Source organism: Macaca mulatta, chromosome 1, assembly GCF_049350105.2.
Source record: "Macaca mulatta isolate MMU2019108-1 chromosome 1, T2T-MMU8v2.0, whole genome shotgun sequence".
Classification (NCBI taxonomy): Eukaryota; Metazoa; Chordata; class Mammalia; order Primates; family Cercopithecidae; genus Macaca; species Macaca mulatta.
The window spans coordinates 232,269,507-232,293,979 of record NC_133406.1 but is presented as its reverse complement, the minus strand read 5'-3'; the positions used below and the strand labels follow the sequence as shown (position 1 = coordinate 232,293,979).

At 41.1% G+C, this 24,473-nt stretch overlaps 1 protein-coding gene, 1 long non-coding RNA gene and 1 other non-coding gene across 24 annotated transcripts in view; 1 reads left to right on the top strand and 2 right to left on the bottom strand.

Moving 5' to 3' along the window:
* RERE (arginine-glutamic acid dipeptide repeats) overlaps positions 1–24,473 on the bottom strand; it is a 469,651-nt gene that overhangs the window by 143,861 nt on the left and 301,317 nt on the right. For 19 of the 22 annotated variants that reach the window (XR_013413051.1, XR_013413057.1, XM_077988803.1 and 16 more), the window contains 1 exon segment: positions 6,723–6,771. Coding sequence is in view for 20 of the 22 variants with exons in the window: in XM_077988803.1 (XP_077844929.1) it covers positions 6,723–6,771 (49 nt within the window). In the remaining 2 variants the exon portion in view is untranslated. 22 annotated transcript variants of the gene reach the window in all.
* On the top strand, positions 6,723–13,407 carry LOC144336621 (uncharacterized). The gene is made up of 2 exons (XR_013408600.1): positions 6,723–7,294; positions 12,589–13,407. It is a non-coding gene; the product is annotated as an uncharacterized LOC144336621 (long non-coding RNA).
* On the bottom strand, positions 10,035–10,159 carry LOC114675140 (small nucleolar RNA SNORA77). The gene has a single exon (XR_003726242.1). It is a non-coding gene; the product is annotated as a small nucleolar RNA SNORA77 (small nucleolar RNA).

Sequence of the window (24,473 nt, the reverse complement as noted above, 5' to 3'; positions counted from 1 at the left end):
GCACCCACACAGCTTTACAGGCTGTCTTCCAGGCCTCTACATGTGTATCAAGCTGACTTTCTCCAAGCAAGGATGTTCTTCTTTGGTTAAGTATTGACTTCTATAACATCAAACTGAGTGTCACAATTAGTTCTGCTTAATATATAGTGAAAATAGTAGGATAAAATTAAAACACAATGGGCCTGGCGCGGTGGCTCACGTCTGTAATCCCAGCACTTTGGGAGGCTGAGGCGGGCGAGTCACCTGAGGTAAGGAGTTCCACACCAGCCGACCAACACGGTGATACCCCGTCTCTATTAAAAATACGAAAATTAGCCAGGCATGATGGCGCACACCTATAGTGCCAGCTACTTGGGAGGCTGAGGTAGGAGAATCGCTTGAAACCTGAAACCTGGGAGGTGGAGGCTCCAGTGAGCTGAGATTGCACCACTGCACTCCAGCCTGGCTGACAGAGCAAGACTCTGTCTCAAAATAATAATAATAATAATAATAATAATAATACCACAACAAATGTTGGAATCAAAAGGTCTTTGACACTACTACTGAGCTCCGCTTCCCCAGCACCAAGTACAGTACTGGGCACAGCAGTTCTCTAATGTCCATTAAATTACTCAAAAAGTACTATTACCGTGAGCAGGACCAAGCTCCCTCTCCATCCTCGAGAAAAATGGACTACATTGACAGTTTACAGAAAAAGAAACAAAAATGCCTCTTAATCATAAGAACTGATGAGTCAACCTCACTGACAACAGAAATGCAAATTAATGGCACATATTCAATTTTGCATCTGTTATACTGACTTAACTCCAAATGTTTGACAATACATAAAGCCATGAAAAAAATTAGCACTCATATTAGTTGCTAGTATCAACACAAACCAATACAATCTCCATGGAGGGGAATGTGGCAACACCCTCAAAATTATATATGCACTTGTCCTCTAAGTCAGCCATCCCTTCTAGGGACATAGCCCCAAGATACACTGGCAAAAACATCAAAATCCATATGCACAGGCTATTCACTGCAGCATTACATGTAATGGCAAATGACTGGACAATCAACTCATATGCCTATTAATAGGGATTAGATGAATAAACTGCTACATTCATACATGGAGTTCTATGAAACAGTATTACAGAAGGGAATGAGAAGGAGCTCTATATACTGCTATGAGGAGAACACAAGAATATCTTGTTAAAAGAAAGGTGGCAAAAAGGATGTATATTATGTTATTATTTATCTAAGAAGGAGCAGAGGGAATGAAAACAAGAAGCTTAAATAATAATAATCTCATTAAAACTGTAAACCAAATGGAAAGAAATGCAACAATTCAGCTGGTTCTACTCTAGGAACTGTTTCAAGTAACTCTAAGATATATTAATTTGCTTTTACAGCCCTGGCAGGATATACAAAACAAAATGCAATACTAAACTGTTTTCAATAAGCATATTGTTTGTAGCAGTGTGATTATTGTTATTCTAGGCTTTTATATGTACATTATGGAATTGAAGCAAATAAGCAATTTTGTTGGTGTCATTAAAAAATAGGATTTGAGTCACGGGAAAATGATAAAGATAGAGATAAAAGAAGGACAGAATTAGTATAAAGGCCATATAAAAATATGAATTTGAATTGGATATATCAGTATAAATTTATAATGTATTTTATCTTTAAGAAAGTAGGAAAATAAAACACCTATTTCCTATTCTGTCTACAGAAAAGGCCTCGAAATAGCAACCAACCCAGTAAGAATGAATACCCCAGCACCCAGTATATAAATACCACTTCCCACTACAACAAAAGAGGGCTCTTCTGAGACAAGTTTAATTCCAGATCTAGGGAATACAATGTATAAGGTGAGGCAGTAAAATCATGTCTTACCAGAGAAAAAGGATTAAATGAAAAGGACAAAAACTACTGGGATTAAGTGAAAAGGACAAATACAGCAGGAACGTTAATCAGTTCATTATAGATTAAAAAATAATCTTAAATCCACTGGTAGTCATTGAAAGATAAAGGTGAAGTTTCATTTTATTTGTACAATGAATAAATGGATGGTAGAATTAGAATATCACTGTTTTGAAATCCCTAATAAAATAATGGATCTAAGAAACAATCAGTGGCGGCCAGGGATGGTGGCTCATGCCTGTAATCCCAGCACTTTGGGAAGCTGAGGCGGGTGTAATCCCAGCACTTTGGGAAGCTGAGGCGGGTGTTTCATGAGGTCAGGAGTTCGAGATCAGCCTGGCCAACATAGTGAAATCCCATCTCCACTAAAAATACAAAAAATTAGCCAGGCGTGATAACGGGCGCCTGTAATCCCAGCTACTCAGGAGGCTGAGGCAGGAGAATGGCTTGAACCCGGGAGGCGGAGGTTGTAGTGAGATGAGATTGTGCCATTGCACTCCAGCCTGGGCAACAGAGCAAGACTCTGTCTCAAAAAAAAAAAAAAAAAAAGAAAGAAAGAAATGATCAGTGGCTGCTAATTACAATTAAAAAAGAGACATCTGAGCCTCCTGGCAGAAGTACATACCACCACCCAGGAAGCATTTTTCCGGAAGGCAGGGTACCAAATTAGAATGCGGCCGAACCTCTAGATTTAACTACTAATTCTCAAGTCGTGCAAAGAACAAGGTAACAAATTTAATGCAATCAGCCAAATCTAGACTATAGAATACCCTACGGGATGAAACAGCTTCTTTACCACATGCACTGGGGGACTGGGGGAAGGACCTGTGAATTAGGAGAGATTTAAGAGATGTATCGGCCGGGCGCGGTGGCTCAAGCCTGTAATCGCAGCACTTTGGGAGGCTGAGACGGGCGGATCACGAGGTCAGGAGATCGAGACCATCCTGGCTAACTCAGTGAAACCCTGTCTCTACTAAAAATACAAAAAACTAGCTGGGCGAGGTGGCGGGCGCCTGTAGTCCCAGCTACTCCGGAGGCTGAGGCAGGAGAACGGCGTAAACCCGTGAGGCAGAGCTTGCAGTGAGCTGAGATCCGGCCAGAGATGTATCAACCAACTGTAATGAATGGCTCTCATTTAGATTCTAATTTGAACTATGAAAATATAAAGAAACAGAGAAAGATACAGACGGACAATTAGGGAAATCTGGGCATAGCATACACCTGAATATTAAGATATTGCTAATTATTATATGTTGTGATATATTTGATTGTGTCCAAATCCCTTATCTTTGGAACATCTACAAGGAAAATGATGTATTGTGAGATATTTAAAATAACAGCAGGAAGAGCTGTGAGGGTGAATAAATGAAATGGGTTTGACGAGGATTTGATACTTGTGGAAGCTGAGTAATGAAGAGAAGGACTTCATTGTATTATTCTTTCCCTGCTTTTGTATATGTTAGTATAATAAAAAGGTTAATTTCCCCTAATAAAAAGGTTGTTTTTTTTTTTTTTTTTAAGACTGTCTGGTTCTGTCACCAGGCTGGAGTGCAATGGTTGGCTCAGTGCTGCCTCAACCGCCTAGGCTCAAGCAATCCTCCCACCTCAGTCTCCTGAGTGGCTGGGACTACAGACATGCATCACCATGCCCACTTAATTTTTGTATTTTTTGTAGAGATGGGGTTTTGCCATGTTGCCCAGGCTGGTCTCAAATTCCTGAGCTGAAATGATCTGCCCACCTTGGCCTCCCAAAGTGTTGGGATTACAGGCGTGAGCCAAAAGTCAAAAACTTTAAAAACGTAAATGTTGCCAATTCCTTTTTAAAAGTTCTATTATTTTTGGTGCTCCAAGACATTTCTTTTCGAAAATGAAGCACACAGAATACATTTAAAATCTGATGTAAAATGGCTCAAGCCTGTAATCCCAGCACTTTGGGAGGCCGAGACGGGCGGATCAGGAGGTCAGCAGATCGAGACCATCCTGGCTAACCCGGTGAAACCCCGTCTCTACTAAAAAATACAAAAAACTAGCTGGGCGAGGTGGCGGGCGCCTGTAGTCCCAGCTACTCGGGAGGCTGAGGCAGGAGAATGGCGTAAACCCGGGAGGCCGAGCTTGCAGTGAACTGAGATCCGGCCACTGCACTCCAGCCTGGGCGACATAGCGAGACTCTGTCTCAAAAAAAAAAAAAAAAAAATCTGATGTAAAAAACCAAACATCTGATTTTAAATGGTAGTATACAAAACTCCAATCACAGTAAATTTGCTCCTTTTCCAAGAATGTAAGCATCTTTTCCTTAGGAACTACATTTTCTTTCATGGTAGGAAAAAAAAAATCTATAAAAGAAAAGTCTGGTACAAAGATCTCCAGACACTGGAAACACACAGTGAGAGGGAAAAAATGGGTAGTAAAATACAGTGCAAGAGAAAGTAGGGAATAGGAGACGGAATTGAGTGGCATTAGGTGAGTACCAGGTTCCCAGATGGAAAATACAGTCCCAAGGCGGCAGTCAGGCCCACCTAATGGAACACACCAACAAAAGACTCTACTTGCACAAGCAGACATTGTCCTCCTGCAGCTTCTTTCCGTCTGTATTAGTTATAACCCCAGGTTTGGGATGAGAAGTATCTTCTATAAACTATGTGACCCTGATAGTTTTTGTGTTCACTTCACTTCTTAACTCCTTCACTTCTTAATTTCTTTCCAAGGCTCACTGCTGCCTGTATCCCATGTCTTTAGACATGACGGCCTTAGCTGTGTACTCCCCAGCATCCATTCCAACTCAAGTGCTAATCATCCTCAACTCCTTCCTCATGGTTTAGAAATAGACACATGACCCAATCCATGGCAACAATATGTGGATCTACTGGGGACATGCTGGGGAAATTTTCCTTGCTCCTAAGGGCAAAAGTCGTCCAATTCTTTCTTCCTCTCAACACTTGCTGAACTTCATTCATTGTAAGATCCACTGTTATTTTATGTGCATTGAGAAAGGATAAAATGTAGCCAATAAATTATAACCACACCACAGAATATACAATGAAGTCCAACCACAGAGAGCAAATGTGAAGGAAAAAAGTGCATCTTAGAATTAGTCGAATTGAGCTGAAGATGACGCCACCTCCATGGAGGCCACCTGGGTACAAGAGAGTCTCAGAGAAGCACAGCAGAGCCCCAGTCCTGCCTGATCAGGATGCTGTGACATGGGAGACAGAAACAGAGCCAGAGTACTGCCAGTGAAAGCATCCTAACTGACACTGAGATCAAAAGAGAATGAGCCGGGCCCAGTGGCACATGCCTTTAGTCCCAGCTACTCAGAGGCTGAGACAGGTTGGATTGTTTCAGCCCAGGAAGAGGTCAAGGCTGCAGTGAGCAGTGATCATGCCTCTGTGCTCTAGCCTTGGCAACAGAGTGAGACCCTGTCTCTAAAAAAAGTAAAAACAACAACAAAACCCAAAAAGCTGTAGTAAATGCGACGAAATAAGAAAGGGCAACAGTGGTGACACAGCAACTCTCTGACTGAAAAGTGTCCTAACCATCTTGACTCTGCTGAAGAACAAGAGATTGTTTATTTTTATGGAGACAGTCTCAGTCTGTCGCCCAGGCTGGAGCGTAGTGTCACAATCTTGGCTCACTGCAACCTCTGCCCCCTGGGTTCAAGTGATTTCTCCTGCCTCAGCCTCCTGAGTAGCTGGGATTACAGGTGCACACCACCATGCCCAGCTAAGTTTTCTATTCTTAGTAGGGATGGAGTTTTGCCATGTTGGCCAGGCTGGTCTCAAACTCCTGATCTCAGGTGATCCACCTGCCTCAGCCTCCCAAAGTACTGGGATTACAGGCCAGAGCCACTACACCCAGCCAGGAAAAGAGATTTTAAACATCTTTTATCTTTTTTTTTTTTTTTTTTTTTGAGACGAAGTCTTGCTCTGTTGCCCAAGCTGGAGTCCAGTGGCCATGATCTTGGCTCACTATAACTTCCGCTTCCCGGGTTCAAATGATTTTCCTGCCACAGCCTCCCAAGAAGCTGAGATTACGGGCACCTGCCACCACGCCCAGCTAATTTTTGTATTTTTAGTAGAAATGGGATTTGCTATGTTGGCCAGGCTGGTCTCGAACTCCTGACCTCAAGTGATCTGCCCGCCTCAACCTCCCAAAGTGCTGGGACTACAGGCATGAGCCATCGCGTCTGGCTTTAAAATGTTTTAAATAAAAATATGTGATCAAGTGTTCATCAATGGATGAATGGATAAACAAACTGTGATACATACAGACAATGGGTCATTCAGCCTTAAAAAGGACGGAAATTCTGACACATGCTATTAACATGGATGAACAGTGAGGACATTATGCTGCGTGAAATAAATCAGGCACAAAAAGACAAAATACTGTATGATTCCACTCACATGAGGTATTTTATCAGGTAGAATAGTCAAAGACAAAGAGAGGAAGGAGAATGGTGATTGCCAATGCTGCAGAAGGAAAATGGAGTTACTGTTTCTGGGTACAGAGTTTCAGTTTTGCAAGATAGAAAGAGTTCTGGAGATAGATGACGGTGATGGCTACACAACAATATTAATGTGCTTAACTACTGAACTGTGCACTTAAAAATGGGAGATGGTAAATTTTACTTCATGTATGTATTTCATCACAATTTTTGAAATGTGGTGATCTGAGGGAAAAAAAACAAAACCTCCGTATTTATATAAAATTCCCTATAGCACTTAACAACATTCTAAGATGCTGCTCAACAGAATAAAGTGCCAGCAGAATAGTAAGAAACAAAAATCTATTAAGGAAGCTATGAAAATGAACCTCACCTGATGACTAGGACCAACACGAATCTCACCCTGGGTACTGTTCAGCCTCCTGGAACAGAAATAGAGCAGATTAAATTAGCACAATATAGTTTTGACATAAACATTCACACATTTTTCAAAAAAAGTAATTCTCTTCAAATAAATGAGGAAAAAATGAGGAAGAATTAACGTCCCCACTACTTCTAATGTTCTGTATACATACACCACCCACCACCACACACACACCTCTAAAACCTTTTCCTTCTAAAATCCTAAGAACTGCAGCTACCTTTCATGAGAACCTTCCTATATCATCGTTCTTTTTTTGAGACAGTCTCGCTCTTGTCGCCAAGGCTGGAGTGCAAAGGCATGATCTTGGCTCATTGACACCTCTGCCTCTTGGGTTCCACTGATTCTCCTGCCTCAGTCTCCTGAGTAGCTGGGATTTCACGTGCCTACCACCATGTCCGGCTAATTTTTGTAATTTTAGCAGTAAATTCCAGTAAATTTTGTAATTTTAATAATTTGGGGTTTTGTCATGTTTGGCCAGGCTGGTCTCGAACTCCTGACCCTCAAGGGATCCACCTGCCTCAGCTTCCCAAAGTGCAGGGATTACAGGCGCGAGCCACCGCACCCAGCCCCTATACCATCATTCTTTCATGCCTCAGAGAGATGGACTTTCCTGTAGTACAATTCCAGTCACACATTTCTTCCTTTCAAAACATTTCAGGGTGCCCTACCATAAGCCTTATAAAATACAAATGAGAAAACTTATCCTAGGACACAGACTGAGCCATCCATCCATCCATCCACCCACCCATCCATCCATCCATCCACCCACCCAAGCACCCACCCATCCATCCATCCAACCAACAAATATTTAAGTACCTATTATAAGCCAGGAATTGTCCTAGGTGTTGGGATAAAGCAGCAAACAGGGACAGGCACAGTGGTCCACACCTGTAATCCTAGCACTTTGGGAGGCCAAGGCGAGAGGATCGCTTGAGCCCAGAAGTTTAAAACCAGCCCGGGCAACACAAAGTGACCCCATCTCTATAAGAAAATTAAAAATTAGCTGGGCATGCTGGTGCACACCCGTAGACCCAGTTAGGAGGATCCCTTGAGCTGGGAGGTCAAGGCTGCAGTGCGCCATGTTCGCACCACAGCACTCCAGACCGGGCAACAGAGCATGACCCTGTCTATAAACAAGGCAACAAACAAAACAGTGTCAAAGAAGATGGCCCAAGAGGAGGCACATGCCCTTGTTTTTCTCTCATGGATCTGATAGCCATACCCACTATGTTTGAAATTGTTAAAAATACATTTTGGAAAGCTGTTATTTCCTTTAGGGCACCTGGGTCCAGTACTTTCTTCTTTTAATCCAACCATTTTCTCACGAATAATCTTGTTTGGGCAAAGGTGGTAGTAAATGTGACAAAGGAAGAAAAAAAGAAGACAAGGAAGAAGGAAAGAAAGGGAGGAGGAAGGAAGAGAAGAAAGGGAGGAGGAAGACAAGGAGAAGATGATGAAGAAGAAGAAGAGAAAGAAGGAGAAATGTGGTGGTCCAGTCCTCAAGAATCTTACAAGCCTCCAGCTGGCGAGGCAGCATCTGCACCAAAACACCAGAACAGGCTGATGCCCGTATTAATCAACATAAGACACTTCAGAAGACACAGTACAAAAATGTGAAGGGGAGGTACCAAAATGAGGCAGGCTTCAAGAGGAGACACAGAAGGAGATAACAGGCCTAGCAGCAGGAAAAAAAAAAAGAGGACTTTCCAAGTAAAAATGAAAGCATGCAGAGGTGGCAGGCTGAAAGGGAGGGGTGGTGATGGGGAAATGCTTGCATGTGGGATGACTTCATCATACAAATCATCTTCATTTCTTCATTAGGAGAATGGCATGTGGAAAAAAGAAGCTAAAAGATGGTTTGTTCTCATAGGTTTATACAGGAAATGGAAGAAGCTGTTTTAGGAGGTTCCAAAGATAAGGGATTTGGACACAATCAAATATATCACAACATATAATAATTAGCAATTTCTTAATATTCAGGTGTATGCTATGCCCAGATTTCCCTAATTGTCTGTCTGTATCTTTAGGAGGTATGTAGAGGAATCAAATCAGCCAAGTTATTTTAATCACGAGCACTTCTTTAAGAAAAACAAGCAAGCAGTCAGTGTTACCACTATTTCCCTTCCAACTTGTCCCTATTTTCTAACTAGCTGTGAGCAAAACAAGCTGCCAAAAGTTCTAAATACTTTCCAAACGCTTTCTTGCCTACAAGCAGGTCTAGCCAGAATGTATCATTTCAGAAACTTTCAGCCATAGCCCATTCAGTAACTTGTGCCTGCAGCTCAACCTTCGGGTTCTTCCAGAAGGTCTGTTACTCTAGAGTTCTCCAGTGGTTGGATATCATTTCCATACCATGGCTGCACTGTTAAGTCCTTGATAATTCCAGAAAAAACATTCCTGTTCCATTTTTATTTTATTTTGGAGATGAGGTCTTGCTGTGTTGCCCAGTCTGTTCTCAAAACCCTGGGCTCAAAGGGATCCCCACCTCAGCCTCCCAAAGTGCTGGAATTATAGACACCACGACTCACCCCCCAACCCCATTTTTATTTTAATAAGCTAATTTATTGTCATACTTAGCTAAAAAAACCCAATGTGCCATGATAACGAAACAAACTCCCCAATACCCGGCTGACTAGAACTACTTATATGTCACGTATTTCCATAAAAATAGGATGTAGATAATTACTATTAAACTAACAGAAATGAGACAAAAAATGTATTGGGCCATCTTAAGAGACTTGAAAATTGTTTCTTTTAAGTTTGTATCAGGGAAGAGTACTAATAAGTAGGCTATAACATGAAAACCAAGATAAAATAAGGAACCTTCTTAAAAGCTTATTTTAAAATCCCTCTTTGCAACAAAGTATTTTTAAATTGTATGTAACTTTTAAATATCAGGATTCTGTAGCAAGGAATACAACAAAGTTCTTTTTCAGCAGGTAGGATCTGAGGTGCAGACAATGGCATTAACCTACTATATGCAAGAGTTACAAAATACAGAATAAATGGCAAAAGTACTTTTTAGGTCCAAGATATAAAGAGGTAGATAGCAACACACCCCATTAGAGAAAGCTTGATGCATCTGACAGAAAAACTGTCAGAATATGAACTGAAGATGAAAGACAAGAAGTACACATGGTGGGGAAGTGCCAGCATCCAGCTATATCTGGATCCACTGAGCAATCAGAATCCTCCTTACTGAACTAAGTATCCCTCCCCTGCTGCCACAATGCTCTCCTCTTTTTTTTCTTTTTTTTTAAATCCTGTATCCCGAGACAGTTGCATCACCCTTGATAGGTTAGGCAGCCACAACGCCCCAGAATGTTTCCCTGGCACATGGAAAAAGCACGCCCATGAGGCTGCAGCCAGGTGCAAAGTGAGTCTGTGAACTGCCCCCTTCTTGAATGCACCTTTTGTGGTTCATACCTCACTCATTAATAATATTTAAACATAATATCAACAGCTTGTAGGAAACACTCTTAACTGTCAATTGCAATCTTGATGCAATGACTACATTTTGTGTAACACGACACTTCTCAAACTTTTAGGTCTCTGTACCCTTTTACACTCTTAATAATTACTGGAGTGTATCTTGGTGGTCCCAGAATCTGTCTCATTTCAACAATGTTTGGACAGCACACATCCTGGGACTCCATCTGTTCCAGCCTCCCACCGCCCTCCAAGCTCCTCTCCATTTGCAACCTCCAGGACCCTTCTTCTTGGCCATCTCCTGCTTCTGGGACCAGCCACCACTGTTTTTGTGGTTAGCACCTCATTGCTGACCAACCGTGAGCTCTTGGATTCATCAGAATTATCCCATCAAGGTAGCGGCCGCCATCAACCACCTGGTCAATTTGCATCTATGGGCTTCTTACACCCATCTCTCTCTGGGCTTCTATTTAAACCATAATGATGTGGCTCTGGGAGGCACAGGTGACTTCTTCCATGAATTGGCCTACCGAGAAGCTTCAGGGTACAGAGTGTCTTTTGAAGATGTGTGTGTGGCATTGGCCCCCATTTCCAGGATGTGGAGAAGCCATCTCAAAATGAGTGGGGGTAAAAACCCTGGGTGCCATGGAAGTCACCATGGCCCTGGGGAAGAACGTGAACCAGACCCTCGATCTTTAGGCCCTGAGTTCTGCCTGCACAGACCCCCATCTCCGTGACTTCTGGAGAGCTACTTCCTAGATGAGGAGGTGAAACTCAACAAGAAGATCGGCGACTACCAGATCAACCTCCCCAGGCTGGGCTGGGTAAGTGTTTCTTCCAAAAGACTCACCCTCAATCACCACTAGGAGCCTACAGAGCCCAGCAACCTTTTAGGAGCCTCTCTAAAAGTTCAGGGCTTCTGCCTAAGCGGCACCTCCAGCCACTACCCTGGACCCCTTTCCCAAGCTTTGGACAAAATGGAAATAAAGCTTATTGCAAAAAATAAAAATAAAAATTACTGAACATCCCAAGAAATCCAAATTTTTGAAAACTTTCAAAATATTTATTGATTTAAAAAATAGTAATAAGCCCATTACATAACAATATGCATATTCTTATAAAAAGTAATTGCATTTAAGCAAAAAGCTTTAGTGAAAACTGAGGCATTCTTTCATGTTTTTGCAAATCTCATTAATATTTGACTTAATACAAAAGACAGTTTCTCCTATCTACTTTTCAATTCAATCTGCTGCAATATATTGTTATGGTTAAATTATATGAAGATAATCCAGCCTAACACAGCCATGTTATTAGAAAAGGGAAGAACAGCCTTTTTGATACTACACCAAAATCTCAACAAGTTCCCAACACTTTGGGAGGCCGAGGTGGGAGGATCACTTGAGGTCAGGAGTTCGAGACCAGCCTGGCCAACATGGTGAAACCCTGTCTCGACTAAAAATACAAAAAATTGGCCCGGCGTGGTGGCGCATGCTTGTAATCCCAGCTACTCAGGAGCCTGAGGCAGGAGAATTGCTTGAACCTGGGAGGCAGAGGTTGCAGTGAGCCAAGATCGTGCCATTGTACTCCAGCCTGGGCAATAAGAGTGAAACTCTGTCTCAAAAAGAAAAGAAAACAAAACAAAACCAAAACCAAAAACTCAACAAGTAATCATTTCTTAAAGATGTATACACAAGGTGAATCTAAAAGCCCATCAGTAGACTTTGGATTGTGCTACTCCGAAATCTGTTAGTCTGTCTTGCCTTTGAATGAATGGATCTTCTACTCAGATGTGATTTTGTAATGTCATGCATTGGTTTTATGGAGAATGTCAGTTTACTCAGTTCTGCAGATCTTTCAAATATCAACCAGTTCTTTATACAGTATTTTTAAAAAACATATTAATATCACCTATCTCATAAGAAATGCCTTTCAGTGTAGAGAAGCTGTCAGGCTCACAGTGGTGAGTACAAGCTTTTCAAAATTCTAATTTTCACTTGAAAGTTTATATCTTAGCCTTGTCAAGTAATATCAGTGTTTTCCTTGAAATAAGAAGCTCACTTAATTCATCTTCAAGAAAGTTTCTGCCAAATGCCCACGTCTGAATGGCCACAGTTTGTCTGTCAGTTGTTCTTTCAAAGAGTAACTGATATTCCATGAAAAAAGTGGCTAGCTTCGCTTCTAACTCAAATGTCTCGACGGAACCAAGGCTACTCCTCAAGACAATTATTGTCTTTTGGTATATAGGGCAGAAGACTTTTAGGTCCGGAAGCCAAGTCTTGGGATTAAAAAATAATAATAGGCTGGGCGAGGTGGCTCACGCCTGTAATCACAGCACTTTGGGAGGCCAAGGCAGGTGGATCACCTGAGGTCAAGAGTTCGAAACCAGCCTAGTCAACATGGTGAAACCCCGTCCCTACTAAAAATACAAAATCAGCCAGACGAGGTGGTGTGTGCCTGTAATCCTAGCTACTCGGGAGGCTGAGGCAGGAGAATTGCTTGAACTCGGGAAGCAGAGGTTACCATGAGCCAAGGTCACGCCATTGCCTGGGTAAAAAAAGAATGAAACTCTGCCCAAAAAAAAAAAAAAGAAAAAAAAGAAAAGAAAATGATGATGATGATAACAATAATAGTAATAATGAGGTCCACAAGCCATGCTCTGAGAAGCACTGATTATGGCACATTCTTAACTTCAGAAAGTCCTCGAGGCTAAAATTCATCTAGAAGATGCCAGCTTTCTTCTTTGATTAATAATAACAGTAGCTAACATTTCAGCACTTACTATCTGCCCTAGGTGCTCTACAGTATTATCTCATTTCTAGGTATTAAGGCATTTAATTAATGTTTTGATATTAACAGACATATTAGTATTGCTATTCACAGAAATTCAGGTCTCTTTCTATCCTGTGTTCAAAACAACATAGCACTACACATGGTGATGCACACCTGTAATCCTAGCACTTTGGGACGCTGAGGCAAGAGGATAGCTTGAGTTCAGGAGTTTGAAACCAGCCTGGGCAATAGGTTCTAAAAAAATGTTTTTTTAATTAGCTGGTCACGGTGGCATGCACCTATAATCCCACCTACTCAGGAGGCTGAGGCAGGAGGATCACTCCAGCTCTGGAGTTTGAGGCTGCAGTGAGCTATGATCATGCCACTGTACTCCAGCCTGGGCAATAGAGCCAGACTGTGTCTTTAAGAAAATAAATAGGCCAGGCATGGTGGCTCACCTGAGGTGGGCGGATCACCTGAGTTCAGGAGTTCAAGACCAGCCTGGACAACATGGTGAAACCCCGCTCTACTAAAAATACAAAAATTAGCCGGGCGTGGTGGCAGGCGCCTGTAGTCCCAGCTACTCGGGAGGCGGAGGCAGGAGGATTGCTTGAGTCTGGGAGGCAGAGGTTGCGGTAAGCCAAGATCATGCCACTACACTCCAGCCTGGGTGACAGAGCAAGACTGTCTCAAAAAACAAACAACAACAACAACAAAAAAACATAGCTACTAAAGAGGTTTCTGCTTGGATGTACAATGCTGCTGAATTAACAAAAACAAAGTAAGTCTAGTAAAAGCCAGGGTGGTCATCAACTTCAGAAGAAAAATCCAGACCAAAGGCAGTATGAATCCTAGCCAGGTCAGATAAAGAATACTACCATATGAATTAAAAAACCAAAGATGCAAGTCATGTCCTGGATAATGCTACATACACACACATCTATCTTTATCGTCATCTTAAAAGTTTTCATGTACATTATCTTAAATCTAGGTGTAGGCCGGGGTGTGGTGGCTCGTGCCTGTAATCCCAGCACTTTGGGAGGCAGAGGTGGGTAGGTCACCTGAGGTCAGGAGTTCGAGACCAGCCTGGCCAATATGGAGAAGCCCTGCCCCTACTAAAAATACAAAATTAGCCAAGCGTGGCAGTGGGTGCAGTAGTGTGCGCCTATAATCCCGGCTACTCAAGAAGCTGAGGCAGAAGAATTGCTTAAACCCGGGACACAGAGGTTGCAGTGAGCCGAGATCCCACCAGTGTACTCCAGCCTGGGGGACAAAGCAAGACTATCTCAGAGAAAAAAAAAAAAAAAAATCTAGGTGTATTATAGTTACATAACAAGCACAAGCAAAATAATAATACTAGCTATCAATTACTAAGTGCTTTCTATGCTGGGCATATATTATTTCATTATTCCATGACAACTCTATGAGGAAGTATCTCCATAGGTAATAATAACAATACTAATTTTAATACTAATAAAGCAACTAATATATCCATTGAATGTTTACTATGTACCAGGTATTGCAAGCAAAGCAATTTCCATTTATTTTCTTATCTAATCTTACAGGCGACCCTGAAAGATAGGTGCTATTGTAGTAAGTGTACAGGTCAGGCCACTGAAGCCAAGAGACGTTATGCAGTTGCCCAAGATTAAACAGCAAATAAGTGGAGAAATCAGGATTCAAACTCAAGGTCAGCTGACTCCAAAGTCAGAGCTCTCAATCACGCTCCCATATGGCAGAATGATTAAGTTACTGAACCAAAATCATACAATTAATCACAAACAGAACGATGAGAATTCATATCCCTTTCCCTATTTTGGTTCTATGTTCATTTCAAACACCCAAGCAAGACAAAATGATCAAAAGAAATTTTTTAAGTTTGAAAGTCATGATGAAAGAGAAAAACCTATCAAAATTAAAGGCCAATTTATATAATACTCTTGAAATGACAAAATTACACAAATGGAGACAGATTTGTGATTGCCAGGTGTTAAGAGATGGTGGGGAGAGAAAGGGACGCTGACGGTGTGACCATAAAGGGAGAGCTTTGTAGTGATGAATAGCTCTCTCTCTTCATTGTTGTGGTGGTTACACAAAGCCATACATGTGATAAAATGGCACAGAACTACATGCACACAATCTACTAATGCCAGTTTCCTGGTTTTGGTATCATATTACAGTTACAAAAGATGAAACCACTCTGGTATCTTTGCAACTTTCTGTGAATCCAAAAAATCTAAAGTTTTAAAAAAGTCAAATGAAGAGGGGAATATACTACAGGCAGGTGGCAAATCAGAAAGAACACCAGACATGAGAAAAGCTGATTAAAGGACAAACAGATCAACCCCAAATTACACTGTACACAGCTGAACCAGTAACTGAAGAGAGGGCCACAGTTTATCAGCAATGAGATTCAAGAAATTAACTCCAAGTGACATATTCCTTTTTTCCTTATGTTTACTAACGATTTCTGCTGTGGATTCATCATCTTAGAGACACCTTTATACTCTGAATCATACTACGAAAACCAAATTAAGAACTGTCGTCATCATCCCCAGCAAAAGAAGGAATTTCTCTGTGTAGCTAATGTAAATAATATATGTTTTTCAAAACAACTTAAGTTCAGCCTGTATTATTCTACAAATCTTTGTTTTGGAATATGAAAAAAAATAGTTCCAGAAGCCAAATTACAACAATAAAGGTAAGTTGTTGTTTTTATTCCTGAAGTATTAAAAAACAGAAAGTCATTGTATATGAAATCTGATACCAAAAAAAAACCCAGTGTAACAAAGCAGTATCCATAGCAACTACAACTTAATATTTCAGTCCTCTTCAGCTGCAGTGGATTAAATAAAATGACAAGATGTTCCCTTTGAAAAGTAACCTGTTACCATGGAAACGTTTTAGTCTAAGAAGTAAACATGGAATGGACAGAAAGGAGCAGGGAGCCTGCAAACGAATATCAAAAACGGAGAAGCATCTTTGCAGAGGAGATGCAGGTGGTGATGGCAGGCAAAGGGAGAAGAGCATGCCTGCTAGATGCAGAATCCCGGCCCGACCCACAGGGCTTGGCCCAGAACATGATGTGGCCACTCCTTCACCCTGAAGAAAGGGGAAGGGGCAGGAAGGCAATGTTCTGTGAACATTCACCAAAGACACCCAAAGATCTCCATGTGATCACGGCGACTGCATAAGATAGGCACTTGATTCTACAAGGGAAGATGAGGGAGGAGGATACAGATATGGGAAGAAGACATGAACAGAAGGCACCACCGTGAAGCAACTAAGGGCAAGACGTGACCCCTCATTCAGCCCCTCCCCAAGCCTTGGGTCGTAATAGCCGTGTAGCCTGTGGCCCATTCCCAAGGTGCTGGGACAGAGAAGGCTCAGGTCAGACCCCTGCTCTGTGGCTAGCGTCATGTACGAATGAGAACACTGAGATATCTCTCTTCCTGTCCTTCAAATGGTAAACATCACACAGCAGACATTCTTATCTTTTCCACAGGGTATTAAGTTGAGCAGGAAGACTGACATGGTATCAACAGAATGAAGATCTTAGAAACTCTGCTTAGTAGCACATTTAGAAAATGACCACAGAAGAAGTCTGTGAGTCCAGAACAGAATACACCACATTTTAAGAAAACCAAAAGGCAATTTATCAGAATCACCTTTTTCGATGGATTGTGAGATAGGAGTGAAAGCGAGGATTAAGAAGGAAGACTAGTGCTACATGCTGGATTTCTCAATTTTCTCCAGCATGAACACATACTTCAAGACTGCCTTGAACAAGTCTGAAATTTCTTTAAAATCTAACATAGTATCTTAAAAAGTCATGCGAATGTTGTATTCTATCCCATCATATATTCTCATTCATTTTTAGAGAAAAATTTCCATATATGTGAATAAAATCATTGTGCTGGCTGACTCTGGGCATACTTCCTGTGGGTTAGCCCAGCTCCTTAAGAAACAACACCACCACCAACAAAATAAATAAATAAATAAATAAATAAATATTAAAAGAAAAATCATTGTGCTCTGTACATCCTATTAGGATCTCCCATGACGCTGGCACCTCACTCCTGAGAGAGAGGAGCTGTCACAACCACACCTGAGTCTAGATGTTCAAAAGCAGGGAAAGAGCATGGACTTAAGAATTAAATGAACCTGAATTAAACTTTTAGTATCAGGCTGGGCATGGTGGCTCATGTGTGCAATCCCAGCACTTTGGGTGGCCAAGATGGGTGGGTCCCTTGGGTCCAGGAGTTCAAGACCAGCCTGGGCAGCACAGCAAGACCTAGTCTCTGCAAACAAACAAACAAACAAACAGACAACCCAACCAACCAACCAAACAACAACAACAAAAATTAAAAATCAGCCAGGCAGGCATGGTAAAATGCACCTGCAGTCCCAGCTACTTGGGAGGCTGACGCAAGAGGATCACTTGAACCCGGGAGTTGGAGGTTGCAGTGAGCTATGATCACGCCACTGCACTCGAGCCTGGTCAACAGAGCAAGAACCTGTCGCTAATAAAATTTTAAAAATAAAAAGATAAGTTTCAGTACCCAAGGTTCTGTTTGCTCTAAGTGTGATTTTGAGGACACAATTAAATCTGAATCCTTAGTTTCCTCATCTATAATATGAAGTTGATAATGCTACTATGCAAGGTTGTTATAAAAATAAAAGATGATTTATGGAAAGTACTATACACAGTATCTGTTGCTTAGGGGTCATTATTATTATTAAACTCTATATACTGGCAGTAAGTGAGAATGGGAGCTAATCCTGCTATTATGAGTTCCCACAGTACCACTTACCTCTCCTTCCACCCATATCAGTCAGGATTTTATATTTATTTTGTATAGTTATTTCTTTGAATGGCTGTCTTGTCCTCTAGACTGGAAGTACATGCGGGTAAGAACTAAGTCTGGTTTTGGTCACCATTATGCAGAACTCAATGGTTATTAGATATATTTTTAATAAATAAATGACTTCAATATTCTAAATCAACTACTGCTTAGCCACAGACAGCAAGTAAGGGCTCTGCTGCAAAACTTAGTGAAGTCACTGTGACAGAAGACCAGCCCTCCAAGCAAAATTAACTTAAAAGTAGGTTTGATTAAACTGCCTAAAACGAACAAAATTCATCATTCAATCAAAAATAAAACTAAAAACAAATAAAAATGAAAAAACTAAGAGATTTAGTCAACTTTAAGTTACCACTTCCATATTCACACACAAATAAATACAAAGGTCAACACAAGAACTTGTCCAAAATCCAAAATCACAAAGTTCTAAATTTTCTCTGATTGAAAGTTCGAGAGGCCATTGATCCAATCTTCTAGCTTAACAGAAGAAACGAAGGCCAGAGGAAAGAAAAGTACTCTTTTAAAGGGTCACACTGAGTTCATTACTGAAGACTCCAGGCCACACAGGCAGCTCTCCCACAGGGTCCTCCTAAATATAATTCAGGGTCCAGAACTAGAAATTTGACATTGCCTGAAGAATAAGAATTTCCATGCTGGTAAGACACAGTAAATATGGCCTCCACACACAATAATGTATGAGTAATGTCAGGAAAAAAACTGGTCAAAAAATTTAACGTGTGAGAAAGATCTAGTTTCAAAGTGCTACAGTGACTTTGCTCTGCCGTCTAAATTTCTTATCTGCCTTCTCTCTCTCCTCCATCATGTGGTAACCTACCGTGTATCTGGCAACGTCATAAAACAACATTCCACCACAGACTCCTCGGGAAATTTACTGTAATGGCTTGCGGCAAAGTTTAGGAGCCACGGCCTAACAAAGCTGCCTGCACATACACAGAGCTTCAGCCAACAAACTTAAAAAAAAAAAAAAAACACCCACTATGACCGAAACCCATTTACAAAGCAGCAAGCTGCTCTCCTGACCCAAGATGGTGCTAGCTTTCTGCATATTGAAATCAAACTGTATAACAAAGCTGAATGAAGCACCCCCAGAAAAAAAAAGGGACTCTGGACCAAGCAAGCATGTCTACAACACGTCTAAAGGTTTCTTTGTCCCCTCTGGGGAATGTTATTAAAAAACATGACAATTGCCTTACTCCTTCTCGCTGCAGTGGTATGAATATAGGAAGAGAACACAAACAGGCAGTAACTAACACACACACGCACCTAGTGTGTAAGTGAGAAAGCGGCAGGAAATGTTTAATGCTGAACACACCCAATATTATAGATTATGGAAGCAGAGTTTCTTTAAAAAAAAAAAAAACTCCAAGATGTATAAAGAAAAACATAAACACCCAAAGAGAGTAAGAAGAAAGTTGATCAGTAAACAGTTATTAAACATACTGGTTAATAATTTAATTACTGTAATTCCTAAAACAATCCCTAGCATTGTCTTAGTTGAACAGGCTATTGAAAATAAAAATAAAAAGATGTTCGCCAGGCACAGTGGCTCATGCCTATAATCCTACCACTTTGGGAGGCCAAGACAGGAAGATAGTTTGAGGCCAGGAGTTTGAGACCAACCCAGGCAACAAAGTGAGACCTGCGTGCCTATATTTTTTTAATTAAAATTTTAAAAATATATAAGTTGTTGAGATAATCATATCTACATGACCTTGAGGCTGTACATTTGACCTTTGAGTTAATAACAATAATGTACTAAGCAACTATGTGCCAAGCACTTTCACACTGTTTTCATCTAATCTTTACAAAAACTGTAAGAAATATTTATTTCCAGATTACCCATGAGAAAAATGAGGTTCAGAGGAGGGAAGGAACCTGTCCCATGTCACCACTTGCCCAATGTCACTTATTAGGTAGAATCTGAACCATACTACCTGGCTCCAAATCTAGCCTTTCCTCTTACCATAGATGATGTATTCATTTATTCAACATATTCACACCAAAGACCTATTTGCCAGGTACTCTACTAGAAATGGAGACTATAAGAATAGACTTGGCCCCCGCCCCAAAAGTTTAATGTCCAATAGGGATAATAATCAAATAATCACAAATAAATGTGTAGCTCAAAGAAGTTTGACAGAAATAATCTATAATTTTCTCAGTTGAATTAAGATGAAGTGTTTTACCTTAGACTCAAAGTATCACAGAGTATACAATATGAGATTAGTTATCTTTCAGAATTGTTTTAGCACATTCAAGCATGAGTCTCATTAGACCAAAAAGAAAAATAAATCAGACTCATGCTTTATCACCCACAGTGGTAGGATTACAGGCATCCCCACATCAGAAACTGCTCAGAAGAGATGATAACCAATTATCTGAGCTTATTTAGGAAAAGATTTGTGAATGTACACACCATCTAAAATATTCCTTTAGCTATCATGTTCTACCTTCTCTCTCATCCTGTCAGACGTTTATCTTACAGCTTTAGAATAAATGGTTTTCTGGTGGAAGACAACTCGGTTCAGTAACAAAAAGTACCTGGCAAATGGGTCTTTGGTATGAATATGTTGAGTAAATGAATACACAAAGTAAAATGGAAAAGAAAACAAATTCAGAAGGAAAAGAATCAGGAAAAAAGAATAACTACAGAATCACAGATATCTGGTCTTAGGTATATTAGAGTCTTCTAATTCATAAATTAACACACTAGCCAAGAGTCAAGGAAGAAGTGAAAAGCAGATTAAGAATGAAGTGTCAGCCAGGCAGGGCAGCTCACACCTATAATTCCACCATTTTGGGAGGCCAAGGCGGGCAGATCAACTGAGGTCAGGAGTTTGAGACCAGCCTGGCCAACATGGTGAAACCCCGTTCTCCACTAAAACTACAAAAATTAGCCAGGCATGGTGGCAGATGCCTGTAATCCTAGCTACTCGGGAAGCTGAGGCAGGTGAATCACTTGAACCTGGGAGGCGGAGGTTGCAGTGAGCCTAGATCGTACCGTTGTACTCCAGCCTGGGTGACAAGAGCGAGACTCCATCTCAAAAAACAAATAAATAAATAAATAAATACATAAATACATAAGTAAATAAATAAATAAATAGAATGAAATGTCAGGCCAGGCACAGTGGCTCACGCTGTAATCCCCGCACTTTGGGAGGACAAGGCAGCATGGATTGCTTGAGGCCAGAAGTTTAAGACCAACCTGGGCAACAAGGTGAAACCCCTTCTCTACAGAAAATACAACAAATTAGCCAGGTGTGGTGGCGCCCACCTGTATTCCCAGCTATGTGGGAGGCTGAGGCAGGAGAATCACCTTAGCCCAGGGAGGTCGAGGCTGCAGTGAGCTGAGATCACACCACTGCACTCCAGCCTGGGTGACAGAGTGAGAACCTATCTCAAAATGAAAAAGAAAAAAAAAGTGACGTGTCAATTAAACACAATCAAGTTCATTCTAGCTTTCAACCAAAGACAGACTGCAAAACTTGTGTTGACAGAGGCACACTTTAAATGTGAGGCTCCCTCAGATTCGAATTCAAGATTCTATTACAATGATAAGAACAACTAATAAGATAATAATTTTGTGAACTTTTCTATTCTTTTTGAAACATCTACTTGCTATATTCCCAACATTTCCTGATACTCTCAAGTGCAACAGAAGCGGAACCATAAGCCAAAATGAAACAAACTAGCATCTTTTCCATGTTCAAGTTGCACAGACCAAAGACTTCATCAACCACTAGAGTAACTTTCCATGTGCTGTTCCCTCACCTCCTCCACCAGACAAGCACAGAAGCCCTAAAGCAAGCCTTTAGCATTTCAAAAAATATTTTTCCAAGACAGGATAATATAAAAGAAATACATACTTCACAATAAGTAACTCTAATGAGTTACTTTATTGGATTTGAAACATAGACAAATTCGACTCTTAACAACAGAATATCCACAGATCACAGTCAGTAACCACAAGTTTTCACCATCAAATAGATGGCAGCATCCAAGTTCCATAAATGCAGATTTGTACTAGGCCCACACAGGCCAGTCACACCAGTAGCAGGAACCTGATCCAGAGCTGATTCAGCTGTGAGCATAGCTTCCTGTTCACATTTTTATCTGTTAACTGTAAAGAAAGTTTCAGAAGAGGTAAAGATCTAGAACAGAAAGGCAATATCCTCCCAAGTCAAACAATAAGTTTGTTCCTTGAGCCTGAAATGTGAGTCCTGCCCAGATCCCACATGTGCATGACAGAAAGTGGTGCAGTGTCCAGTTCCTCTCGTCTATCGAAGGGATACTTTTATTAAAAGAAAAAAGCAGGAAGGAAGAGCAATGGTGCTTTTAAACAGAGTAAAATAAGGCAAGTTCCAGAAGGAACACTATATGGTATGGGGGAAAGTGGGTACCTCCCCAAAACTCCCCAGTGCAATGCCCAAATAAATATGGTCACAATGGGAAGAAAACCCTCACATGGATGAAAACATTGATCACAAAAATAATAAATGCACACCCTAAATTATCCTTTGACAATTCATCTCCTTAGCTGCATTCCCAAAATTGAACTTGTAAGAAAACAAATTGTACTTCAGTAATATTTTCAGTGACTAGAATTCACCAACACTAGCCTTCCTAAAAACTTTCCACTAAAATCAAGGGCCTCCCTGGAAAGAGTTGACCATGCAATGCTCCAAATTCATCCTACACAACTTAAGAGCTTACACAAGGAATTTCTCCTTGTATTCATGCATAGTAAATTTCTTCTCCTTCCTATGAGGATTTTTCAGCTGTACATTCTTCTATATTGCATGCTTTCTTCCATCTTCATGAATGCACAAAATTTAGGTGGCATTCAAATTTTTTCTAACCTTTATCAGAAGACAAAGGAGTGGAAACAAAAAGGAGCAAATAATATAATTTTAAAACTTCATTTAATATCTGCTTGGGTAAGAATTCAATTTGTCCTAAATCTTATTCTGACTGGCTCCCTAAATAAACCATGGTGAAAGCCATCTATGTGAACTCGCTCTGCAACAGGACACCCAAAAAGCACAACTTCCCCTGGGTAGAAGAAACTAGTGTCTGGCTATCAGGCAGTGGGCATGAAATGTGGCCTTGTCAATGACTGCCTTCTCAGCACCAACTACTCTTTTTACTCCATTTAAGAGAACAGAATTCCAAGTCACATGACAACATACGCATATGCAAAAAATGCTATCTGATTCTAAAACAGATACAAAAATAAACAAAATACCTAAACTTCAATTTCTAATATAAATGTCAATGCATACATTTTTTAATTGCCAAAGAATTTTCCATAAGCTCTAAAAGGAAGATGAGTCTGCTTCCTTTTGAAGGCAAGAGATGAAGTAAAAACTGATACGACATAACCTTTCATTTTTTAAAAATCCATTTTAAGGTGATATTGTTGCAATCATAATTCACAACTGTTCCCTGCATATGTCAGACTTCAGAAAAAGATCAGAAAAATTATAATTTGCTCTGGCAAACAGACTCTCAATCAAAACAAGGTTCCACCCACCTTCAAAGCAACCAATAGCTGCCCACCTACCATCCTTCCTAAAACATCCAAACAGAGCTGCTCTCCGGCCCAGGCATTCCATACTAGCCACAAGGCAAGGGGGCGGCCTGCAGGCTTGCTCTGCAGGTCTCGAAGGCAAACAAGCTTGGCAACACACACCCAGCACGACTGAGGTTAAGATTATACTAAGAGCCGAAGAGGTAAGGGAAAGGGAAAGAGGACAGGGACAGAGGGGCCCACAAAGCTTCACATTCTGCATCTGCTGACTGCCTCTCTGGTAGTCCCCATTCTTAGTTCTGCTTTTACGCTTCACAATACCGCCTACATAGCCAGCCAGGGCTGAATTAAAGGCTCTCAGGAACATGCACTATGAATGATGCAATGATTCATAAACACCTTCAGAAGTGAGAAAGAGCAGCAAAACCCATCACTGTTTCGGTGAGGCCAGGGGAAGATAGCCTACCTGCAGGGGCTGAATGGATCATCCATGACTAACACGGGCTCTGGTGAGTCTAGCTGGATTCCTGAACCTCTACTTTCTGCTAAAACTCTGCCCTTTTCTACTCTAACAACTCAAAATGGAGGCACATGCAGTCTCAGAGACCTCATAGAGCTTTCACTGAGCTTGTGCTATGACCTAAGCCTTCACGCAGAACGCAGAAACTTCCCCTCACACTGACAGGACTGAGCATGTGCTGTGACCCTCCCTCATCCACACACAGTCTCTCCACGACGCAATCAATCTCAACCCTGCTGTTTCCGTAAATAAAGCCCAGCCAACAGACTCTGCAGCTTCTCCCTGCACACCAAGCTAGTGTGCAGGGAAGTGGGGCCTTAGAAAGGGGATCCAAGACAGCCAACAGCAGGGAACTGAGCAAGCCCAGCCATGCAGAGGCTTCAGTTAAATGCCCTGCTCTGTCAGGACCTCAGCAAGAAATGCTCTCTGCTCTGTCAAGACAATAGCAAGTTTTGCCTTTTTTTTTTTTTAAAGGTAAATGCTGATTTTAAAAAGCAAGATCATCAAGAAATAGAATCAAAAGACACAGATATGAATGACTACACACAAGATCAACTAACAGAAAT